Source organism: Microtus ochrogaster, linkage group LG2, assembly GCF_000317375.1.
Source record: "Microtus ochrogaster isolate Prairie Vole_2 linkage group LG2, MicOch1.0, whole genome shotgun sequence".
NCBI classification, from domain to species: Eukaryota; Metazoa; Chordata; class Mammalia; order Rodentia; family Cricetidae; genus Microtus; species Microtus ochrogaster.
In genome coordinates this window covers 44,705,062-44,724,881 of record NC_022028.1, presented here as the reverse complement: position 1 = coordinate 44,724,881, position 19,820 = coordinate 44,705,062, and the positions used below count along the sequence as shown (strand labels likewise).

The 19,820-nt window shown below is 38.2% G+C and overlaps 1 protein-coding gene across 1 annotated transcript in view; it reads right to left on the bottom strand.

Annotated features, from left to right (window-relative positions):
- Positions 1-19,820, bottom strand: part of Pcdh15 (protocadherin related 15) — a 1,155,509-nt gene that overhangs the window by 243,258 nt on the left and 892,431 nt on the right. Inside the window, exon 12 of the mRNA XM_026785470.1 lies at positions 6,562-6,670. Coding sequence (XP_026641271.1) covers positions 6,562-6,670 — 109 coding nt within the window. The remainder of the gene's footprint in view (positions 1-6,561; positions 6,671-19,820) is intronic.

Here is a 19,820-nt window from a genome sequence, read left to right as displayed (position 1 = left end):
ATCCATCTACACGTTCATATATGTTTACAATACCTGTAATATGGAACTATCAATGTAACTCTCTTTAGATAAGTAAAGTTGAACTCAGAAAACTGGTCCACTGAAAGAGGAATGCATAGTGTATTAAGTGGAAAAATCATAATATTAAAAATGAATGATAAAAGAGAAAGAGTAAAGCAATGAATGACAGTTTGGCATAGAAGATAGACTCTTAATAACTAATGTTTTATTTTTGAGCATATATATGTGCTCTATGTAATTATAAAACAAACTAGATAAAGAGATATCTCAGAAATGGCAATCTAAATGTAAATTCATTTGGTGTTATAAACACAAACATCTCAGAACTTCAAAAGGTAACAATCTGTTATCTTATCCTGGTGATTATAGCTGAGACAGAAAAATTAAAGATGAAGTGAAGATGTGTACAGTATTCATATGCTGATGGTATGGTTGATAATTTTACTCTCAGATAATTATGTGATACTTGAATTTCAGCATTTAAAGTATTGAAAACTAAAAAATCAACAAACAAACAAACAAAATACAAAGAAAAAACCACCCAAAACCAAGATATGAATGTAGGATTAAAGATAAAATATAAATATTTCCATTTTAAGTCTTGACTTAGAAGTAAATGCGGAGTCTTATGTTATAGTTTGGCTCTCAGAAGAGACAGGCTCACTCCATGGCTGTGCACACTGAAATGATGACCTGCTGGGGAATAATGACCATCCTTGGTAGCCAGTTGGTCATTGTATTAAATGTATTTGATACAATGTATTTGATTTGATATAAACCCTTAGTACCAAAAGTAAAGTTTCTTAAAGGGCATGGAATTTTTCACTCTGGGTCCAAGCCAGTTTTAAAAGAACTGTGAACTATTTCACTACAGGTGGCAAGAATGATTAGCATGTCTCCTTTGCTGCTTTCCACTTCTCAAGAACCAGTAAGAAGGATCTACCTCCTCAAAGTCAGGTACTTTGGACATCAATAATAACTGTCCTGACTTGAAACAGATCAAATATTTTATTTAAAATTCAAATTTAATTAAATTTTAAATTCCTAATTTCATAACAATAAAAACAAGAGTGCTTTATTGATCATTGTGCTAGTTATGTTATAATGGTTATATTATATTATTAATAGTTTATTATATTATTAATAGTTATAATAGGTATGACCCCCATAGATTCATGTGTTTGAATGCTTAACCCATAGGGAGTGGCAGTATTAGGAGATGTGGCCTTGATAGAGTAGGTGTGGCTTTGTTGGAGGAAGTATATCACTTTGGGAGTGGTTGTTGGGGTCTCATTTGCTCAAGTTATGCCCAGTATGGCACACAGCGTCTCCTTCTGCTGCCTGTAGATCAAGATATAGAACTCTCAGCTCCTTCTCCAGCACAATGTCTGCCTATGTGCCACCATGCTTCCCACCATAATGACAATGAACCTGTAAACCAGCTCCAATTAAATGGTTTCCTTTATAAGAGTTTTTGTGGTCATGGTATCTCTTCACATCAATAGAACCCCCGAACTAAGACAATCGTTAAGGAGGAGGATGGTTGACACCACTGAAGAGTAGAAAATTATACTAGAACTCAAAAAAACTGAGAACACACATTTATTTTTATGAGCTTATTCAAACTGGTAAAACAAAAACAAAAACCTACTAACAAAAATGAGGTGAGGATGATATATTGCACTTATAGGATGGGGACTTCATCAAATGTCAGAGAAGGGACCCTTGATCTTCATCTCCAGAACAGTAAGGAAATACTTTCTCTGGGTTTGTGTATATGGATATATATGCCTATGTCTTGGGCATTCTGAGAGGACAACACAGAAAAGGTTATACATCATCGAGGAAATGGCTTCAACAGAGACAACAAAACCCTTCATTTGTTTACAGCAAACCTAAGCGGCAGTCATGTGGAACCATGCCAAAGAGAGCACAATGTGTTCCATAGAGAATCTCAACCACCGTCAACTTCTGTTCCCAATAAACCCATCTAAGGGAATATTAATGGGAAGAAAAACAGTGTAAATTTAAAATGACTCAATAGAAATATCATTTACAACAGGTGAACAGTATTGGTACTTCAGCACCCTGCCTGGCGTACCTACCAAGGGGAAAAAAAATAAGACGTAAGTGTGTTTATGAGAAATCTATAATAAATAATGATGAGCAGCACACTTTTAAGCAGCTATTTTATAAACATTTGTAATAGATATTTGTGGATTAAAGAGCTATGTCTAAAGCCCTTTTCATGATAGTAAGAAAAAATGGAAGGGAATATAGAGATAAAAACCACTTCACTCTGTTCATCATTTCCTAAGTAATAGCAAAGGGAAAATTTTTATTCTCTCATATTTTTACATATTTCCATGGAAATTTCTGTGAAGTACAGTATCATTCAGAGTTGGCTCTGCAGGTTGCACCAGCCATCTCTTCGGTGGCGAATGAGGTAGGGATATGCTGGAAGGAGAGCCGAGAGCATAAACAAATGAGCAACACAGCTGATCTGAAATAAGAGCGTGAGCCAACAGAAAGAAACACTTATTAAATGATAACTCTAGGTTTACTGTGGGGGAAACACTGGAATCTTTTTATTTATAAATCTTCTACTTCATCTAAGTATCAAACAGCCCTATGGGGGAGATGTTATTATTGTGTCTATGAAGACAGGAAAACTCAAAAGAGATTAAGGGGACTTAATGTCTTCAACTCTCATAGCTGAAAAATGAATAAAGCAGGATTCTACCACAGAATATCTATTTATAGATTTCAAACTCTTTCCTGACAGGTCATATAGTCTCACCCAATGCATTGCACCATTTGGGTTTATTGGCCTATTGTAGAAGGTAGATTTATAGAAGTGGTTACAACACACTAATAGATCAAATATGTAGTTAGAGATCTAAAAATAGATCTAAAGTCAATGTTATGGTAGTTTAATATTCTATGCATGTTAAAAAATGATTTATAAAAGATAACTAAAAATACAATGCTCATCTATTCATCATACACACATTTTCATATTTATGTAAAACTCGTACATAGAAGAAAATTTGATTGTCCAAATTTTAATGCAAACTGGAAAGCTATATCCCAAACCAGTTAAATTATGAATATAGTAGTAGAGAGAATTTCAGAATGTAATTCTTTGTAGTCAACAGAACTTATGTGTCTCAAAACCCTTATTGTTGTACATACAAAAAAGGCCTCCATTTTTACTCTCATAGCTCTGTGAAGGAAATGTCAAGCTAGATTAGCCCTCTGTAATTTTTATAAAGTTGGACATAATTTGTTTTCTGTAAGAGAACTATAATTACCAAACTATAAGCTTTACATGTTATAGAAGTATAATTTCATGTTGATCTATGTACCACTGTCACTATTATAGCAATGCCCCTGCTAATAATTGCACGATGGCTGGTGAATGCCTTTCTGTGCCACTGTGCACTTTCTGTCAGCATGTGCTAATTTTGTGGCATTATCTATTCTTTTTATAGCAACCTTGTGATTCATATTCGTTTCTGCATTTATAGGTCATTTCTTTTTATTGCATTGGCATTTTCCTGCTCTATGGACATACCATGTTTTATCTATTCTTGTGTTTGCAAGGATTCCAATAGCATTAATCACAGATTCAGTTTCTCTACCATTCTTGTGCACATCAGTATATGAGCATTGACATTCTTTTATTTTGGATAAATAGTCAGAAAGCAAGCTTGTGGCAGATGTTGAGTCTAAATGTTTTTTAACTGTTTAAGGCAGCACAGTTGCAAGCGTGTCAGATATGTTTGTTGCATAATCACCACGTCTTTGGTGATTCACACAGGCCATGGTCAAAGATTTTTATCTCAGCAGCCAGATTTGCTCATTGTCCCTTGGGTCCACCTTCCTAAAAACCCATTTAGATGAAATCAAACAATTAATAGTCTTCTTAAGGACACCTCAGAGATTTATACTATTTTTCATTTGTGACCATGCTTCTCTTTTAAAGAAAATGCTAGTTTTTCAAGGTGACGGTACCACTCCCATCAGCACTGCATAGTGGTTCTGTATTCTCCATGTGTTTGTGAGCAACCCAAGGGATCCATTTTCAAATTTGGGCAGTTCCTATAGGTATGCAGTCATACTGAGTTTTAATTTGTCTTTCTTTAAAGGTAAATAATCTAAAAGAACTTTTACTTACTTTTATATATTTATACATTTTCTATGACAAATCATCTACTAAAACTTTCTCCAAATTATAATTTATCTTCTCTTATTACATTGTCACCTTCCATATACCCAGAGAAAGTCTTCTGCTATGTGTGCATTTTGCTAGTCTAGACCTTTTTTCTGTCACTTGCCTTTGTAAGTCAGCTAACAATATCCATTGATGAATACATGGTTTCTCTATTATTTTGATACCATTAAACTTTAACTTTTTCTGTTTCTATGTCAGCATTTTGCTGTATTTAAGAAATAAAAGATAACCGTGACATCACTAAAATTTTCACGTCTTCCTTCATCTCAGGGTAAACACTGCTAACATTGCATCCCTCTGATGTGAAGTTCAAAGGCTACTCCTTTGATATTTACATTCGTCTGACGATACCTCCAAAGGTTTCTCCTTTGTAGTAAATAAAATAATTTGACAATTTTTAACATGACCGCCACACAGCAGGCTCTTTGGAACCTATTCCCTATAGTGAGATGTCTTGTTCAGGCTTGGTGTGGAGGTTGGGACAGGAGCTTGGTCCTGCCTCAGCTTGATGTACCATGCTTTATTGATTCTCAGGGGAGGCCTTACCCCATCTAAGTGGAGATGGAGGAGGAGTAAATGGGGGAGTAGTAAGAGGTGGGGGAGGGAGCAGGAGGAGAGGATGGAGGAGAAATTGTGGTTGGTATATAAATTAAATAAAAACTGATGAAAATAAGGAATAACAAATACAAAACAAAATCAAATAAAAATACCTAAATATATGTATATTTTATGAAAAGTTCAGCTCAGCAGAAATTCTTATTTTGTACTTATTAGAAATCTAATTTTGAATGTTTCCCCTGTAGCCTGTTTCAAAGACTAAAATTCATCTCCCTAATGCTACACATGGGAAGACTACCAGTTAAACAAACTGAGTTTAGATCCATAAACACATTAACCCATTTAAGGACATATCAAACTCTAATCGTTAAAGCAGGGCATGTCTTTCGTTATCAGTTTTGCAAATGTTTGGATGATATTCCTGGGCATTGTTTCTGTTAATCTGTCAATCATTTCCTGTGTCTTTTGTAGAAAGCCTTGGTAAGTACAGCATGGGCACTAATGACTCATGGTGCCAGAGAGCTGACATGGGTCACAGAGGGACAAGGTGCCAGAGAGCTGACTTGGGTCACAGAGGGACAAGGTGCCAGAGAGCTGACTTGGGTCACAGAGGGACAAGGTTCCAGAGAGCTGACTTGGGCTACAGAGGCACTTTAATGGCAGCAGCAACAATTCTATTGGTTTCCACGTGGAAACCAGCTTTCCTGTGAAAATAGCTGTAGCCACAGCCAGGCAGCTCTTTTAGGAGTATTTTCTTTGTCCTCCTCCCTGTATTTTAGTTCTGCTTTTGAGACTTTGGTGCCCGTATATCCTCTCTTTAAACTGCAGTGTTTGCCTCTCCCTTCTCTATGTACAGTACAGATAGACATATTTCATCATTTTCTTTAGTTAGAGGATCAAAAATTTCATTTTTCCTGTTATTTATATCGAGAGAACTAGAGGCTTAAAAAGACTTGTATTCATAAAAACTAAAAGAAATAATAATTAAATGGTTAATTCTATGCATTTGGCATGTGTTTTACACATTACTCTAAAGACCAAAGTCTTGAAATAGAACTATGGGGGCAATGTTAGAAATACCACTCCTAAGTACGGCAGTGTACAGTTATCTAGAATCTGCCTAATACAGTGGTGTGTACATGTGAGCACACAGGCTGGAGGCAAAGCCAGAGACTAGGACTGGAAAGAGAATGTTGAACTCTACTGGGGTTATTCCAAAATCATCAATTTCTAGTTCAGAGATGCTGGTCTCTCCCATGCACCTGTTTTCCAGAACCCATCAGTCATGCACATCAGAAACATCAACGTTTTTTCAACATCATTTAAGAACAGTTTTGTCAAATCTCCTCATTTTTGCCACTGGTACAAATGATAGCATGTATAAAGATGCATTGGCGCATGCTTGTTTTCGGAGCAGAAATGGGCTCTTTGTATCTGTACCGTGTTCATGGGTCGGTAGTCCTTTCCTTCCTCCATAAGCTTCAACAAAGCCCATAGTTCTTTGATTTTTGGAAAACACTGAAAAAATGCTTTAAAGTTGATCTGCAACTGGTTTGTTTTATAAAGGCAATATTGTCTGTTGTATAACAATTTACTGAAACAGGAAGAAGGAAAAACTCAGATTTTTATCTAGTTTTATATATGTTACCTTCAATAAGAAAAGCCTTGCTATTAAAGAGCTCGATATGATTTGAGGGGATTCGTTCATAGATTTCTAACAGGATAAAATGCTGGCAAATACAAACCGACAAGGATGGAGTAGAGGATGCCAGGTCGATCTGATGGTGGCTGGATGTTTCGGTCCTGATCAATGGCTTGGATAGGTGGGGTCACCAAAATGGGGTTCAGTTCTTCCTGGAAGAAAATTAAGAGTGTTTAGCTGTGCTGCACACTCACACTTCAGGGAACGCTGACATCAGGATGCTTACTCAAATTTGCACAGCTAGATCTTACTCAGCAGATCAGCTTGGGAAACACTATTCTAGATAAAGTTATGACCAGATAATATTTCCCGGAGGTCTTCTCAGGGAATTTATTATGCTGCTTTCCATCAGTGGTTCAAATAGGAAGGTACGTTTTCATATTTTTAGTTTTACATACATTAAGTAAACTTCCTTTAATATCTCCTTGAAATAACAATCTTAGAACATTGTTTAAACATTAAGGGTTTACAGCTCTCAGCCAAAATATATAAGCGGCGAGTCTAAGGGGAAATAAGTATTTCCTCAGTATCTGAGGAAATGCTTTTCTGTGATTGATTCTGAAATGAAGAACACTGACCTCTGCTATGTGCTCTTAGGCAAATCTAGAAGTTTAAACTCTCCGTGGACATTGCATGGCGTTTGGTTTTATTTAAAATGGGCCATTATATTAAATAAACACAGGCAATATTGTTTTATTAAAATCATAGGGATGAATTTCCTCATTATGTAAATCCCAGCATCGAAGACCTGGCGTTTTCTGTGGTAACAAAACACTTGGTTCTATGTCTGGGAGAAATATGACTTAGTTATGAGTACAGACCACTGCTTTGTCCTTGTGAAAGAGACAGTTGTAAATCTCTCAGAGGAGTGATGCCCCTGAACACTGGCACCTGCAAGGCATCAAGGCTGGCTTCATAAGTCTTCTCGGTGTTTCTTGGCATGTTCCCCCAGGGTCTTTGAAAACACCCATTAGATTTTTCAATTTTTCCTTGGAAGTTTGACGTGATAGGTTCGTCCTTCGTTCACTGCACTGGTGTAGCACTGGTGTTGCAATTATTTCCTCTGCAGAGCACTGCATCTTCCCTACTCTGCTGGCCTTTTTAGAAGAGTTAGTAGGATTATATTAACACAGAAGCCCCTGAGAAAGAAGCCTCATCTGGGTTTTTTACAGTCATGACCCCTTGGGGAGACTCTGGGTAACCCACATTCTGAAGGAGCACTCCAGGTGATATGTATACTCAACAAGGATATACGTAAACTATCTTCAAACTTCTTGGCTATTCTGAGCAACTTTCTCTACCAGGGCAACTGCAGCCATCCCCCAGGCTCATTTCTCTGCATTCGTAACAAAGAGCACCTGAAAGCTGTTGGCCAGCAGGGAGCAAGGCAAGGTGTGCATTCTGTTTGGAAACAGGGCTTCCTATTGCATCCGAAGTTACCGTAGCTTGGGCAGGTTTTACTGTGTGGTTCCATTGAGTGTGGCCCAAAATGTGGCCTCAGCTCAAATATTCCAAAATACATACATTTGAATGTATGGGAATTAATTCCACTTTCAGAAAAACACTGTCAAGTTTATCTCAAGAAATTTTTCTTGACAGCAAAATATTAAATGTAAGCAGATGTTTAAGTCATCCACAAACTCCAAGATTTAACTGAATATACACATATTATGGGATTTAGGTAACTGGTGAAGGAACAATAGTTAATGTAGCGATTGAATGTGGGAGCAAAGTGGAACTTTAAATAGAAAAGGCTTGGAACTCTTACAGTGACACAAAGAACAAGGAAGTTAATTTAAAAATAACTTTGAAAAGAAACCTCACATGGCCAGCATCATTTATTTGTAAAAGCTTCTGAGATGGGTTGAGTAATCTGCACCCACTTGCTGGGATTAAATGCAAAGCAGGGTCAAGGACGGTTACTGACTCTCTACTTCTATCTGGTCCTGCCACTTTAATTTTAACTTTCGTTGTTAGGAGAACTGCTGGCAGTTTGAACAGCAAGTGGGATACTGTGAACCAGAGGAGGACCCTGAAGCCTGTGCTTCCCTATGCCTGAGACTTTCTGCAGACATGGGGACGAGACTTCCTGACTTGGTTGGTACCTGGCTATATCTCTCATGCCCTTTCTCATTCCCAGTATCATTAGTTCTCTGTCTTTATTCCTTTTTATTAAAGTGTAAATGCTTCCACTTTCTTTTTTACATTTACTGTTTCTTTAGTTTTCTTCCCACGAAGCAGGTCTCAAGTCCAACTTCTTCCTCAGAGAAACATCCTGTGACCAGGCTAAGTCGACTGCCTCCCTCCTGGGACTGCTTCAGAAACATAGGAGTAGTCTTCAGCGGTGACATAGAGCCAAATGGGGAGATAAAACCTGCTGACAAGATCACAGATCGACTACCTAAAGAAGGGAATTTTGTACACGTATATGTGTGGGCAGGGGTGCTTTGTCAAGCGAATAGATGGACTTTTGATAGACATAATTAAACTAAGACATTTTCCAAAGTATAAATATGATGGAAGAAATCATTTTTTTGAGAGATAGGATGTCACACTTGTAGAAAGCATGCATTTTTAAACAGAATTCTTCCCAATTGGCTTCACATAGGACTATTTCCATCTTTCCACATAATGAAAGGGTGATTAGTGATTACCTGTACACACAGATCTCTACATGAGGCCTCATCCCATGTACATCCCATATACATCCCATATACATTGACACATCAGCCATATCTTTTCAGTATTGAGACACAGCCATAAGAAGTGATTCTTATTCTCTCAGTTACTGTTCTCCTTTTGGGGACATTCTCTGGTTTTTATCCAATATTCCAGATCCACGTCTCCCAGTTGGGAGAGCTGGAGATGCGGTTGCTTGGCTACCACAGATCCTGCCTGGCCATGGGGAGGCAGAAAGTCGAAGAGTGAATTAGATTGATGTCTTGTTCTGGTTTGGAAACGGAATTTGTTTTGCTTGCTGAGACAGAGGTCAGTTAAGGAAGGGAAGACACTGCCATCAAAAGACTTCATGAAGAAAATCAAGAATTAGGGAAAGCCCGGGGGAATGCTTCAGAGATCAACTCAAGGAAAATAAGTGCTCCTGAGTGAATGTAAATACAAATCATTAGTGAGCAGGATAGCATCGGCCATGATAGTGGTTAAAGGGCAGCACCTGAGTAGTGTGAGAATAAACCCTGAGTGTGCTTGCTCACGCATGCTCTCTCTATTCCCTCCCTCTTAGTCTCCTCTCTCTCTCTCTCTCTCTCTCTCTCTCTCTCTCTCTCTCTCTCTCTCTCATTTGCTCTCTTTCCAGTCTGTGCATATAAAGTGATCATCAGTTACATCCTTCACTTGAACTTTGAGACAATCGTCTCGGCACATTGTGAATTTTTTAATAAGGTGAAATCATATAATGGAGAAAAATAAGCTTAAAATCACTAATATGAGAAAATACCATCCAGGTGGAAATTATTTTGAGTAATGAAAACTATATCAAAACAAAAAAAACTTGTCTAGAAAAATATTAATAAGCATTGATACTAATACCTTTCAATACTGATTCTGACATAACATAAAATCCCCTTTCATTTTCTGTTAATATTTTTTTTTTACGTTTTCCAATATGAGAGCATTTAACATTCATCATTTTGCCACCTGCCTTTTAAAACTGTTTTAGTCACTTTAAATCTTACAAAGTGTTTGCATTTTATACGAAAAATCCCAGACGCTCTGCTTTTGGGAGACAGTGACCCAGTATACTCAGCTGTGATGCTCACTATGGTGGAATGACACAGGAGAGCCAAGGGTTTGTTTATTTAAAAAAATAAAAAAACAAGTTTGCATGGAATTCAACAGCCCTGCTCTAAACAGACTGAAGACTTGGAAAGAAAATGACCTCTGACACCAGTTCCCATGGCAATGAGAAGTCCTTGCAGTTTAACCCACAAATTCCTGTCAGGATTGTGTTAGTCTAGAGCAAGTAGATGTGGGGTAAGCATCTTGGCTGTGCTGGAGAGATGAGAAAGAACACTATAAGCAGGATAGGATAGGAAGGCCAGTCACTGAGAGGGCACAAAAGTGTTCCTGGCTCAGCATTTCCAACTGTTCCAGGCAGAGTGGTAACCAAGGTCAGCAGAGCATTGAGAAGGTAAGGATCATCACATTTTTATTTTAATTTTTGTGATGCTTTATATTAATATAATGAACCATTAAACCCTAGGTAGAATAGACCAAGATGCAGCTAGGAGTTCTTTTTTTTTTTTCGGTGTAATCATTCCATGAGACACTATTTATTTATTGACATAGATGGACTCTGTGGCCTTGTATATGCAGGCTGAATATACTCTTACTCTACCACTGTTAAGAATTTATTTTTAGCAGGGTCTACTTAAGGTGCCCAGCCTAGACTTGAACCCAATGTGTAGTCTAGGTGGGACTGTAGACAAGACTGTGCGCAGAAGAGAAAGGTGGTTATTAGGGCCCTAGGTTCTGATTCACTCAGTGAACGAGTTTTCACACTCATCACCGGTTGTGCTGACATGTAAAACGATTTCCCCATACGTCAAGGCTCCTTACCAATAGTGCCTCATTATATTAAGAAATTCTTCATGCCATGAATTATCTACTCCTATTTATGAATATAACTCTGAGATGACATACAAAGATATAATAATTTTATGTAGGAATTGAAGAAATCTTTAGTTGAAAATATTTCTTGACTGAGAGAATTAAAAAAATACTGGGGAGGAAATGTTCATTTTTAATGAGTATTTCTTTATGTATCTTACATATTTGACATGTCCATCTCTTGTCTGCTCAGATCCAATACAGCCGCCAATGTTTCTATGCTTCTAAGAAGCCTTAAGACTCACATTCATTCTGAGCGTCAGTAATTTCCCCTGCAGCAGCAATGCTGCTGTGTTCTATCAACACTATAATCATGAAAAAGTGAGCAACTGGAAATTTAATTTGGAGAACATGAAAGGAGTGGAGTCAATTAGCCCGGGTTGTTTGTAGGCAGCATATGCTCAGCTTTCCGCGGGGATGAACAAATGAGGACAAATGAGGACCCCGGAAGCAACCATGCAAGGACTTGGTTTAAGGCCCAGGAGTATTACGGAGCATGTGTTCTCTACTGAGGCAAGCAAACATGCATTTTGTTAGATTGGCGCGTGGTCAGCCGCCTCCAAACAACTTGGTAAAGGACAGTGACTGGAATGTAATGACTCTGTGTGGCGGGCAGGGGAACGACACGCTAAGACCCAAAACGATGCTGTAGGTGCTGCATGTTCAAAACAAAATGATCAAGAGGAAACTTCAGTTATTAAACTGCTCTCCCTATATTGGACAAGCTTTACAGAAACGGCCTCAACTGAAGAACTGCAGAAACCAAAAAGGAATGTGCTATGAAAGGACGCGCCTCCTTTGATATTCGGGTGAAATTCAGTCTTGGTGTGGCCCACGCAAGAGTGTGGGGTTGGGGCTGAAATTCTTTTGGGAATAGTTTGATAACTGTGATTAAGGGCTGTAAAGATTTTCTCATTGACATGTCGTTTTTCCTTCACAAAAGCAGACTGCTGCACTTTTCCTATTTTTATTTCTGCTGAACTCTGATAGCATCTATAGATGTGGGATTTCTCTTAAGGGTAACATTCTACAGTAAACTACTTCTCAATAACCTGAATAACCACTTCATTTTACCAGAAAGGGTCCATAGACTCTGCAGATATTTTTAAACATCACTCTTGGATCATTAGTATTATCCAGAATAAACACACAAATAAAATGATTTTGATTATGCCGATATCTTAAAAATATGCGATCCAAAATGAATTACTGGGATTTGCAAGTTTTCATTTTATTCTTGAATACTTAATTTGTTCTGTGAGTAACTTTTTAAAAAAATCCACCTATAACAGTCATGGCAGCTATTGGATGTATGATCCTGAGGGGATTATTTCATTGAAGGAAGGAGTTTATCCCAAACATGGTCACCATTGCCACATTGGCCAAGACTAAGTAGACAGTAAGATTCTGTAGAACATACTGGGTACATTTACTTTTAGTACTTTTATTTTTACTCTTTATTATTAGTGGAGTGTATGTGTGTGTGTGTGTGTGTGTGTGTGTGTGTGTGTGTGTGTGTGACTGCATGCTTATGGAGGTGAGGGAATAATTTTCAGGAAGTTATTCTCTCCTTATACCTTTGGTTTTGGGGCTCTAACTTAGATTGTCTGCCCCGTGGGAAAGAGATATTATCTTCTGAGCCATTTAGCTCACCTATGTTTTAAATTGTGACAATTATCATCCCTAATATCTCAAAGCAAACAAATCCTGAAGTGTGTGGTAGCCTATTTTCCAAGAAGCCCTAAAGAGTGTGAGGATGAAATCATAAAGGATTATCTCCTGACATTTCTTCCAAGTACCTTGGATTTTTTTGTCCGTCCCTTTATTTTAAAGGTGTTTATGAACCAAAGCAAATAATACTAACTAGATTGCACACACGATCTCTAGCTCATGAGGTGAAAAACAGGAGCCGATTACAGTCTGTTTTGATTAAAAACTTTCGCATGGTTTGAAATGGTTTCTTGAGGTTGAGGAGATGGCTACATCCCAGGCAAATACATCTAGACTACCCTGAAGGCAAAGGAGAGTAGGGATAGCTGCTTTTCTGTAATAATGCTCACCGGAGCTCCTGCTCATCATGCTTAGATGCAGGCTGCACCATTCTCATTTCGACAGGAGAAAGAAACAGGCTATCACAGCGCCTACCCAGTGGCAAAGATAGGAACCACCCTTAAAATTACGGCATTTAAGAGACCAGAGGCACCAGAGACACACCCATCAACATGCATTCTATTTATAGTTCACAAAAGATTTGATTTGGTACCCTGTTATTTGATTAATTATGCAGCTGTCAAATTACAAAGGACTCTCACTGTTTCAACAATAAGAGAAAAATATCCCCAGTTCCCTTGTTCATAAGCAGCTATTTGGGAACTAAGGTAATATTCTGGAGGTCAATATTGACGTTAAAGTTATTGCTATTTGTACTAGTAATTTGATGAAAATGGGTGACTGTGGAAGCAAGTGATATTTGGGAGAGAGGTAAATCTTGTTATTTTAGTGGTCATTCCAAACGATGCTACCAAGTGAAAACAGAAAGATCTATGGGACATGTAATCTAAATTTAAATCATTTGATAATGATGAAATATTCACAAAAATGTTGTTTAATATATGTTGCATGCAAGAATTAGTGTCACACTGATGAAGAGGAGAAAACATTGCTGATTACTTAGAAATTAAACTTAGCTGGGAATGTCACATTCTTTCAGGCTGACAGAAGAGGTTTCAAAATAGTAATATAGAGCTATTTCCTTTTTAGTGTTAAGGAAATTTAAAAAAGAAAAAAAAGTTTCTATAGGGGTCCATGAAGCCAGTGAAGTAGCAAGCAAAATATTAGGCATTTTAAACACATGGAATTTTGTCTAATGAACTGGAAACGATCCAAGTGTTATTTCTGTTACCGTGATAAAGTATGTCGACAGAAAATGACTTAGGGGACAGAGGGCTTATTTTAGATCACAGTCCCTTTACAGTTTACCCTAACAGGCAAGTCAAAACGGCAGGGACTTAAAACAGTTTGTCACATCCAAACCACAGCCAGAAGCCTTGGAAAGGGAATACATGCAATGCTTCTACTCATCTCACAATCTCTTTTACACAGTCCCAGCTAAAACCTAGGGAATGGCTCCCCCCATGATGGGTTACATCTTCCTACATCAATGAACATAGGACTACCCCCCACAGACATGTCCAGAAGCCAGCTGATTTAGGCAAGCCCATGTAGACACTCTCCTTCCATTAGGATAACCATCAAAACAATGTGGTGGGGAACTTTGAGCTCGGTGCCTTTGACAGCAGTGAAGTCTGTTCAGAAGGCATCACAAGGATGCCTGGTTGAGTATAAAGTCCTGGGCTGAGCAGAAGCAGTGAGCTCAGTGGGAGACTATTCAAATGCTCAGGCTAGACTTGAGAGGTACAGAGTTGAGATGATTTGTCCCACACAGATTTAAAGTTGAGACCCACAGGTTTAAAACAATTTCATCTGCATGTCCAGCCTGTGGAGCCTTACAGCATGTGTGTTTGGTTTAAGAGCAAATTAATTTCCACATCTGTATCTTTGTCATGTGACTCTTTCTGCTCACTATGCTCCAAGATGTCTGCTAATGCCGTTTTCTTGGGCTCCAGGTAGCTCTTGTCTGAGACCTATGCATCATACGGCATCCTTAGTTTTCTCTAAGGACTTGCTATATTCCCTAGGATAAAGATGTTTTTTATATATCATTGTGAACTTGCTTGTAACAGCTCCTGTTTACATATGTACTGTTATCACTTCCCAGCTGATGGATATTAGAAGTCAAAATCAACACAATCAGTACTTCCTAAAAAATATAAAAATATGAACACTAATCTGTTTTTTTTGTTTTGTTTTGTTTTGGTTTTGGTTTTTCGAGACAGGGTTTCTCTGTGGTTTTGGAGCCTGTCCTGGAACTAGCTCTTGTAGACCAGGCTGGTCTCGAACTCACAGAGATTCACCTGCCTCTGCCTCCCAAGTGCTGGGATTAAAGGCGTGCGCCACTACCGCCCAGTTTATGAACACTAATCTGTATAAAAATAGACAACACTTATTACAGCAGGGTGGAGCGCACTTCTTGAGGCATAATCATATAACAGTATGGTCTACTGGAAAAAAGATTCCACACTTAAACAAAAAATTAAACATCTTAATATTTAAATGATGACGGCTAGGTCTCAGCTCCTCTGTACGTCTAGAAACGAGCTCGAGCTGGATTATACTCACTCTCTTTATAATCTGAATGATTTGTCCAGTCTCACGCACTATCTCATTATTCCTGCTATCTTCTACTTCCTGTGCTTTCTCTCTTCTCTCCTGCTTCCCTCTATCTATTGCTATCTCCGTTACTCTCCTCTGCTTTCCTGCATCCCTAGCCCTGGCCATGTTCAGCCTGCCTTCTTTTCTCTCTGCTCTGGACTCTTCCAGATTCTCTGGTTATTTTCTGTCTCTGACTCACCATAAAAACCTACCCCTAATGGAGCAGTCATGTCTACAATTCCTTTACTACCTCCCAACCTGAATAGGGTGTCAAGGGTCTAAATGCAGGTTAAATAACTATTTAAAAGTATCTCTCATCTCTCCCAATAAAACACAGTACTAAAGGTTGTCTAGTAGGCTAATAGCTAAACTGATTCCTAAGACATCTTCCTAAGATATGACTCTAATTGGGGAGGAGCTTTGCAGTAGAAAACAGTGCCATTTTAGGTAGGAAGAAAACTTATTTTGTATTAGCATTCAATTAACTTGCCACGGGGAAACCAGAGACAGCAGCACACAGTCCTGAGAGCTGAGTCTGGATGTCTCCATTTCTTCAGGGGAAGGGACACTGATGGCCTCTCACATCTCAATCACTTTCTCAATTAGCAGCCGTTTCTCTTAATTGTGCCTGTCCTTCTTAGAGCAGCCTCAGATATATAAAAATTAATTACCTGGAACTCACGTCTTTATGATTTTAACCTTTTTATGCTTCAGTTGTTTACAGTGACATTTATTTAAATTGTTTTGCAGATGACTGCGTGTAGCTGACACGTGATTGATCAAAGCGGGGGAGGGGGGGAGAAGGAAAGTCAGCTTTTTATGGTACACTTTGAGAGTTTCCTAGAAATCCTTGGCTCATCAAAAGTTGTTTTGACATGGCTGAACGACAAGTCCTATTAAAATGGTATTAAGGCAGGATCTCCCCTGTGCTGAAGCCATTACATTGCAAATTACACACAAGATGAAAACCTGTTTCAACTTCCCATTTCCCTTCTCTTTCAATTATGATAAGGAACTTCCTAGATTAAAGACTGCTAATTCACAGCAAGGAAACCAAGGTCACGGGCAAAGCCACTTTCTCACCTCTGCTCTGTGAAGTCTGTGAAGTCCTCAGCAAACCCTGATATTTGACAACCGTCTCCACTCTTCACCTTTGATAGCTAATCTTTTATTATTGGTTTTTGAATGAGTGACCTAAGAAAAAATCTTTTATTCATCCTGCTGTTTTGCTCTTTTGTTCATAATCCTCTCTCTATGCCTTACATTGGTATATGTCATCTTGATTTGATGAGGTTTTGTTCTTTGTTTCTGTTGTCTGGTCCTCAGCCCCATAGATGCTCTTTTATCTCCCCCAAAGATTCATTGTTTGCTTTTTTTTTGTAGATACTCAAAGAAGATCTTGCATATAAGCATTTTAAATTAAGCAACTGTCCAGTTTCCCAGTGTTTACAGGGCTGCAGATGTTTCAAAAGCAAACGTGTTTGAGGCTGGCAATGTGAATTCTTTGTGGGATGCCCAAGATATTATAACCATGGTTAGCAAACTGGATTCCTTGTCTGTAATCCCCAGCTGGCCTCCTTTTATCCCAATAATGACTGTTACCTGTTCACAAATTTAAAAATATATAACCTTGCTTAAAACATGAACAGTTGATTTTCTGCTCCCGAACAAACATATTCTCAAACTGTTCAAAATGTCAACCAAACCAGCCTGGTCTATAAGAGCTAGTTCCAGGACAGGCTCCAAAACCACAGAAAAACCCTGTCTCGAAAAAGCAAAAAAAAAAAAAAAAAAAAAAAAAAACCAAAAAAACAAAAAACCAATGTCAACCAAATGTTCACCATGTCACTAGGTCCTAAAACCAACATGATACTACTACAGGAAGGAACGCAGCCTTGTCTTTGTTTACATGGAGAGGCTTAAAGTTGTACTAGTAACTTAGAACTTGTGGTAACGACAGCTCGTACATTTAATATAGAATAAAATCTAAGGAAATAAATGATTTTAAAAAAGACCCCAGGTAAACAATTCCTTATAGACTTCTGACTATGTAAAGGTAAAAGTAAAATTGAAACGTTTACAGATGATCTTCCTTCCTCAAATAAAGCCTAGCTAAGGATTCAAGAGACAACACAAACTTTATGACTATGCACGCGGCCTGTATACAAAGCACTTCATGCGGCAAAATTATCGTGAGATTGTTCTGGAAGGAGTGGCATGATTCACACAGCTCAATGTGCTCTGGGTACTGTGCAGAAGTAGAGTCCACTGCTAGGCAGCCTGGGCCTTATTTTAGAATTTATTTACCGGTTTCCTCCGAGTGGTTCTTTTAAATCACACTTAGATATACCAAGTGCCAAGATAACTACACACTAGGAAGAATAATGAGATTAATAAATCTGGGGATCATGCTCGCTGTAATTAAGTTGTTATTCTTGCCTAGGCTAGCATGGTATAACTATTATATAATTGCAGATAAATATCAAGCCCTTAATTCAAAGTAATCTTGCAGGTATTAAAGAAACAAACTACCCTGTAACTCTTCAAAAATACCCTCTTACTAAGGTAATGTAAGTAATAACACCTGTGCATGCCAGTATAATGAGATCTTAATTCAACTCTTTAAAGGTGGGGGGGGGCAGAATCTTCAATTTGTTTGATTTCTGGAGCCAATCAGAGCTGCTGATTTCTCAAGCAGGCTAGATGATCTCTGACATTTACTACTGAAAGCTTTCACCATTTATACTTCCATAACGCTCTTAAATTTACCCTTCATCCACAGTGAAAACAATGTCACTAGTTCTGTGTGATGGAGTACTGATCTCTGCGCCATAAAGGAACTCTAAATTGTCATGCTTCGCTGCAGTTCTGAGGGAGAAGAAATGATTTGGGTCCAGTCACTGATGCTTTAAAAAGTTCTTTAAACAATTTTGGCAGATGCAAAGACTTTCCTTTCAAAGCACTGGTAAAGAGAGAGTAGGGGAAGATTATTGTAGATGTCTGTGAACCACAGGCATGCTTGGTACCTGAGGAGGTCAGAAGAGAAGGGCATTGGATCCCCTAGAACTGGAGTTAAATATGGTTGTGGGACACTGTGTGGTTGCTGGTGATCAAATCGGGGTCCCCTGCAAGAACAAGTGCTCTTAACTACTGAGTTATCTTTCCAGCTCTGAAATCTGCATTTTGGAACCCTGTGTGACTTTGAAAAACCGAAAGACTTATTGACCAAAGATAGAGCAGTCTAAAGATTTAGATTTAGAAATGTTGGATAGTCATGCCATGTTTAAGCTCACTATTTCTCTGGATTACAGGAACTGGTGAAAACAGTTCCTGTGTAAGATTATGACAAAAATATGATATTTAAAAAATGGATGAGATGGCAAACCTATAGGGAAAAGTCAAAGATACCCATCTCACTGAAAGTCTATTGAAAGTCTGGAAATAGTGTCTTGACAGTTGAATCTGTGCAGAGCAATCAAGATTTGGGTGCTGTAGGTAGCATGTTGAATGCATAGACAGAGAAACATATTGTTTGTGCAATATTTTGGGCAACCGAATTCCTGTTCCATTACTACTAATGATGTTTTGGCAAAGTAAACTCTTCCATGGCCTCCTGTAGGCACAGGAGCTTTACTTAACTCTATTTCATCTTCAGGTTCCATTTTTAATTTGTTTCTCCTCCTTTTGTGAGAATTAGAAAATAACTACCCCCAAATTACAATGCTTGAAGTGGGAAATGTAATTGCAATTTTTATTTAAAAACATACTCACTTGTGATATTGTATTAAAAACTACTCATGCTGCTTCTGGGAGGAAATTGCCCAGTGTCAGTAGCGAATAGGTTTGCAGATCTTCACTGAAATACTAAGAGTTCAAGACTATCTGGAAGGTAGCAGTATACAATAATATTTCTAAAATCAGTATGTAAGGATAAAAAGTTATTTATTTTTATGTTCATTATATGAACCATAATATTGACTAATAAAAAGTAGAAAGAAAATCTACATTTAAAAAACAATTATTTAGTCTGTGTCTTGGAGTATCATCTAGAATGAAAACTAGGAACTTGGCACTTTCCACAAGACATGCTGGAATAGGTGGCATGGCTCACTTGATGCGCAGATCTCAGGAGATTCATGGGAGGTAAATGGATTAAGTAGAGAAATGCAAAAGTTAAAATGATAATCAAGGTTTAAGTAGACTTTAATGAAAATGGATTAGAACCAGGCATTATAGAAAACACCTATAATCCTTAGCATTGAAAAGGTGAAGGCAGCACCGGACAGAAATCTCAAGGTCCAAATCAGGAGCAGAAAGAGAGAGAGCACGAGCAAGGAACTCAGGACCGCGAGGGGTGCACCCACACACTGAGACAATGGGGATGTTCTACTGGGAACTCACCAA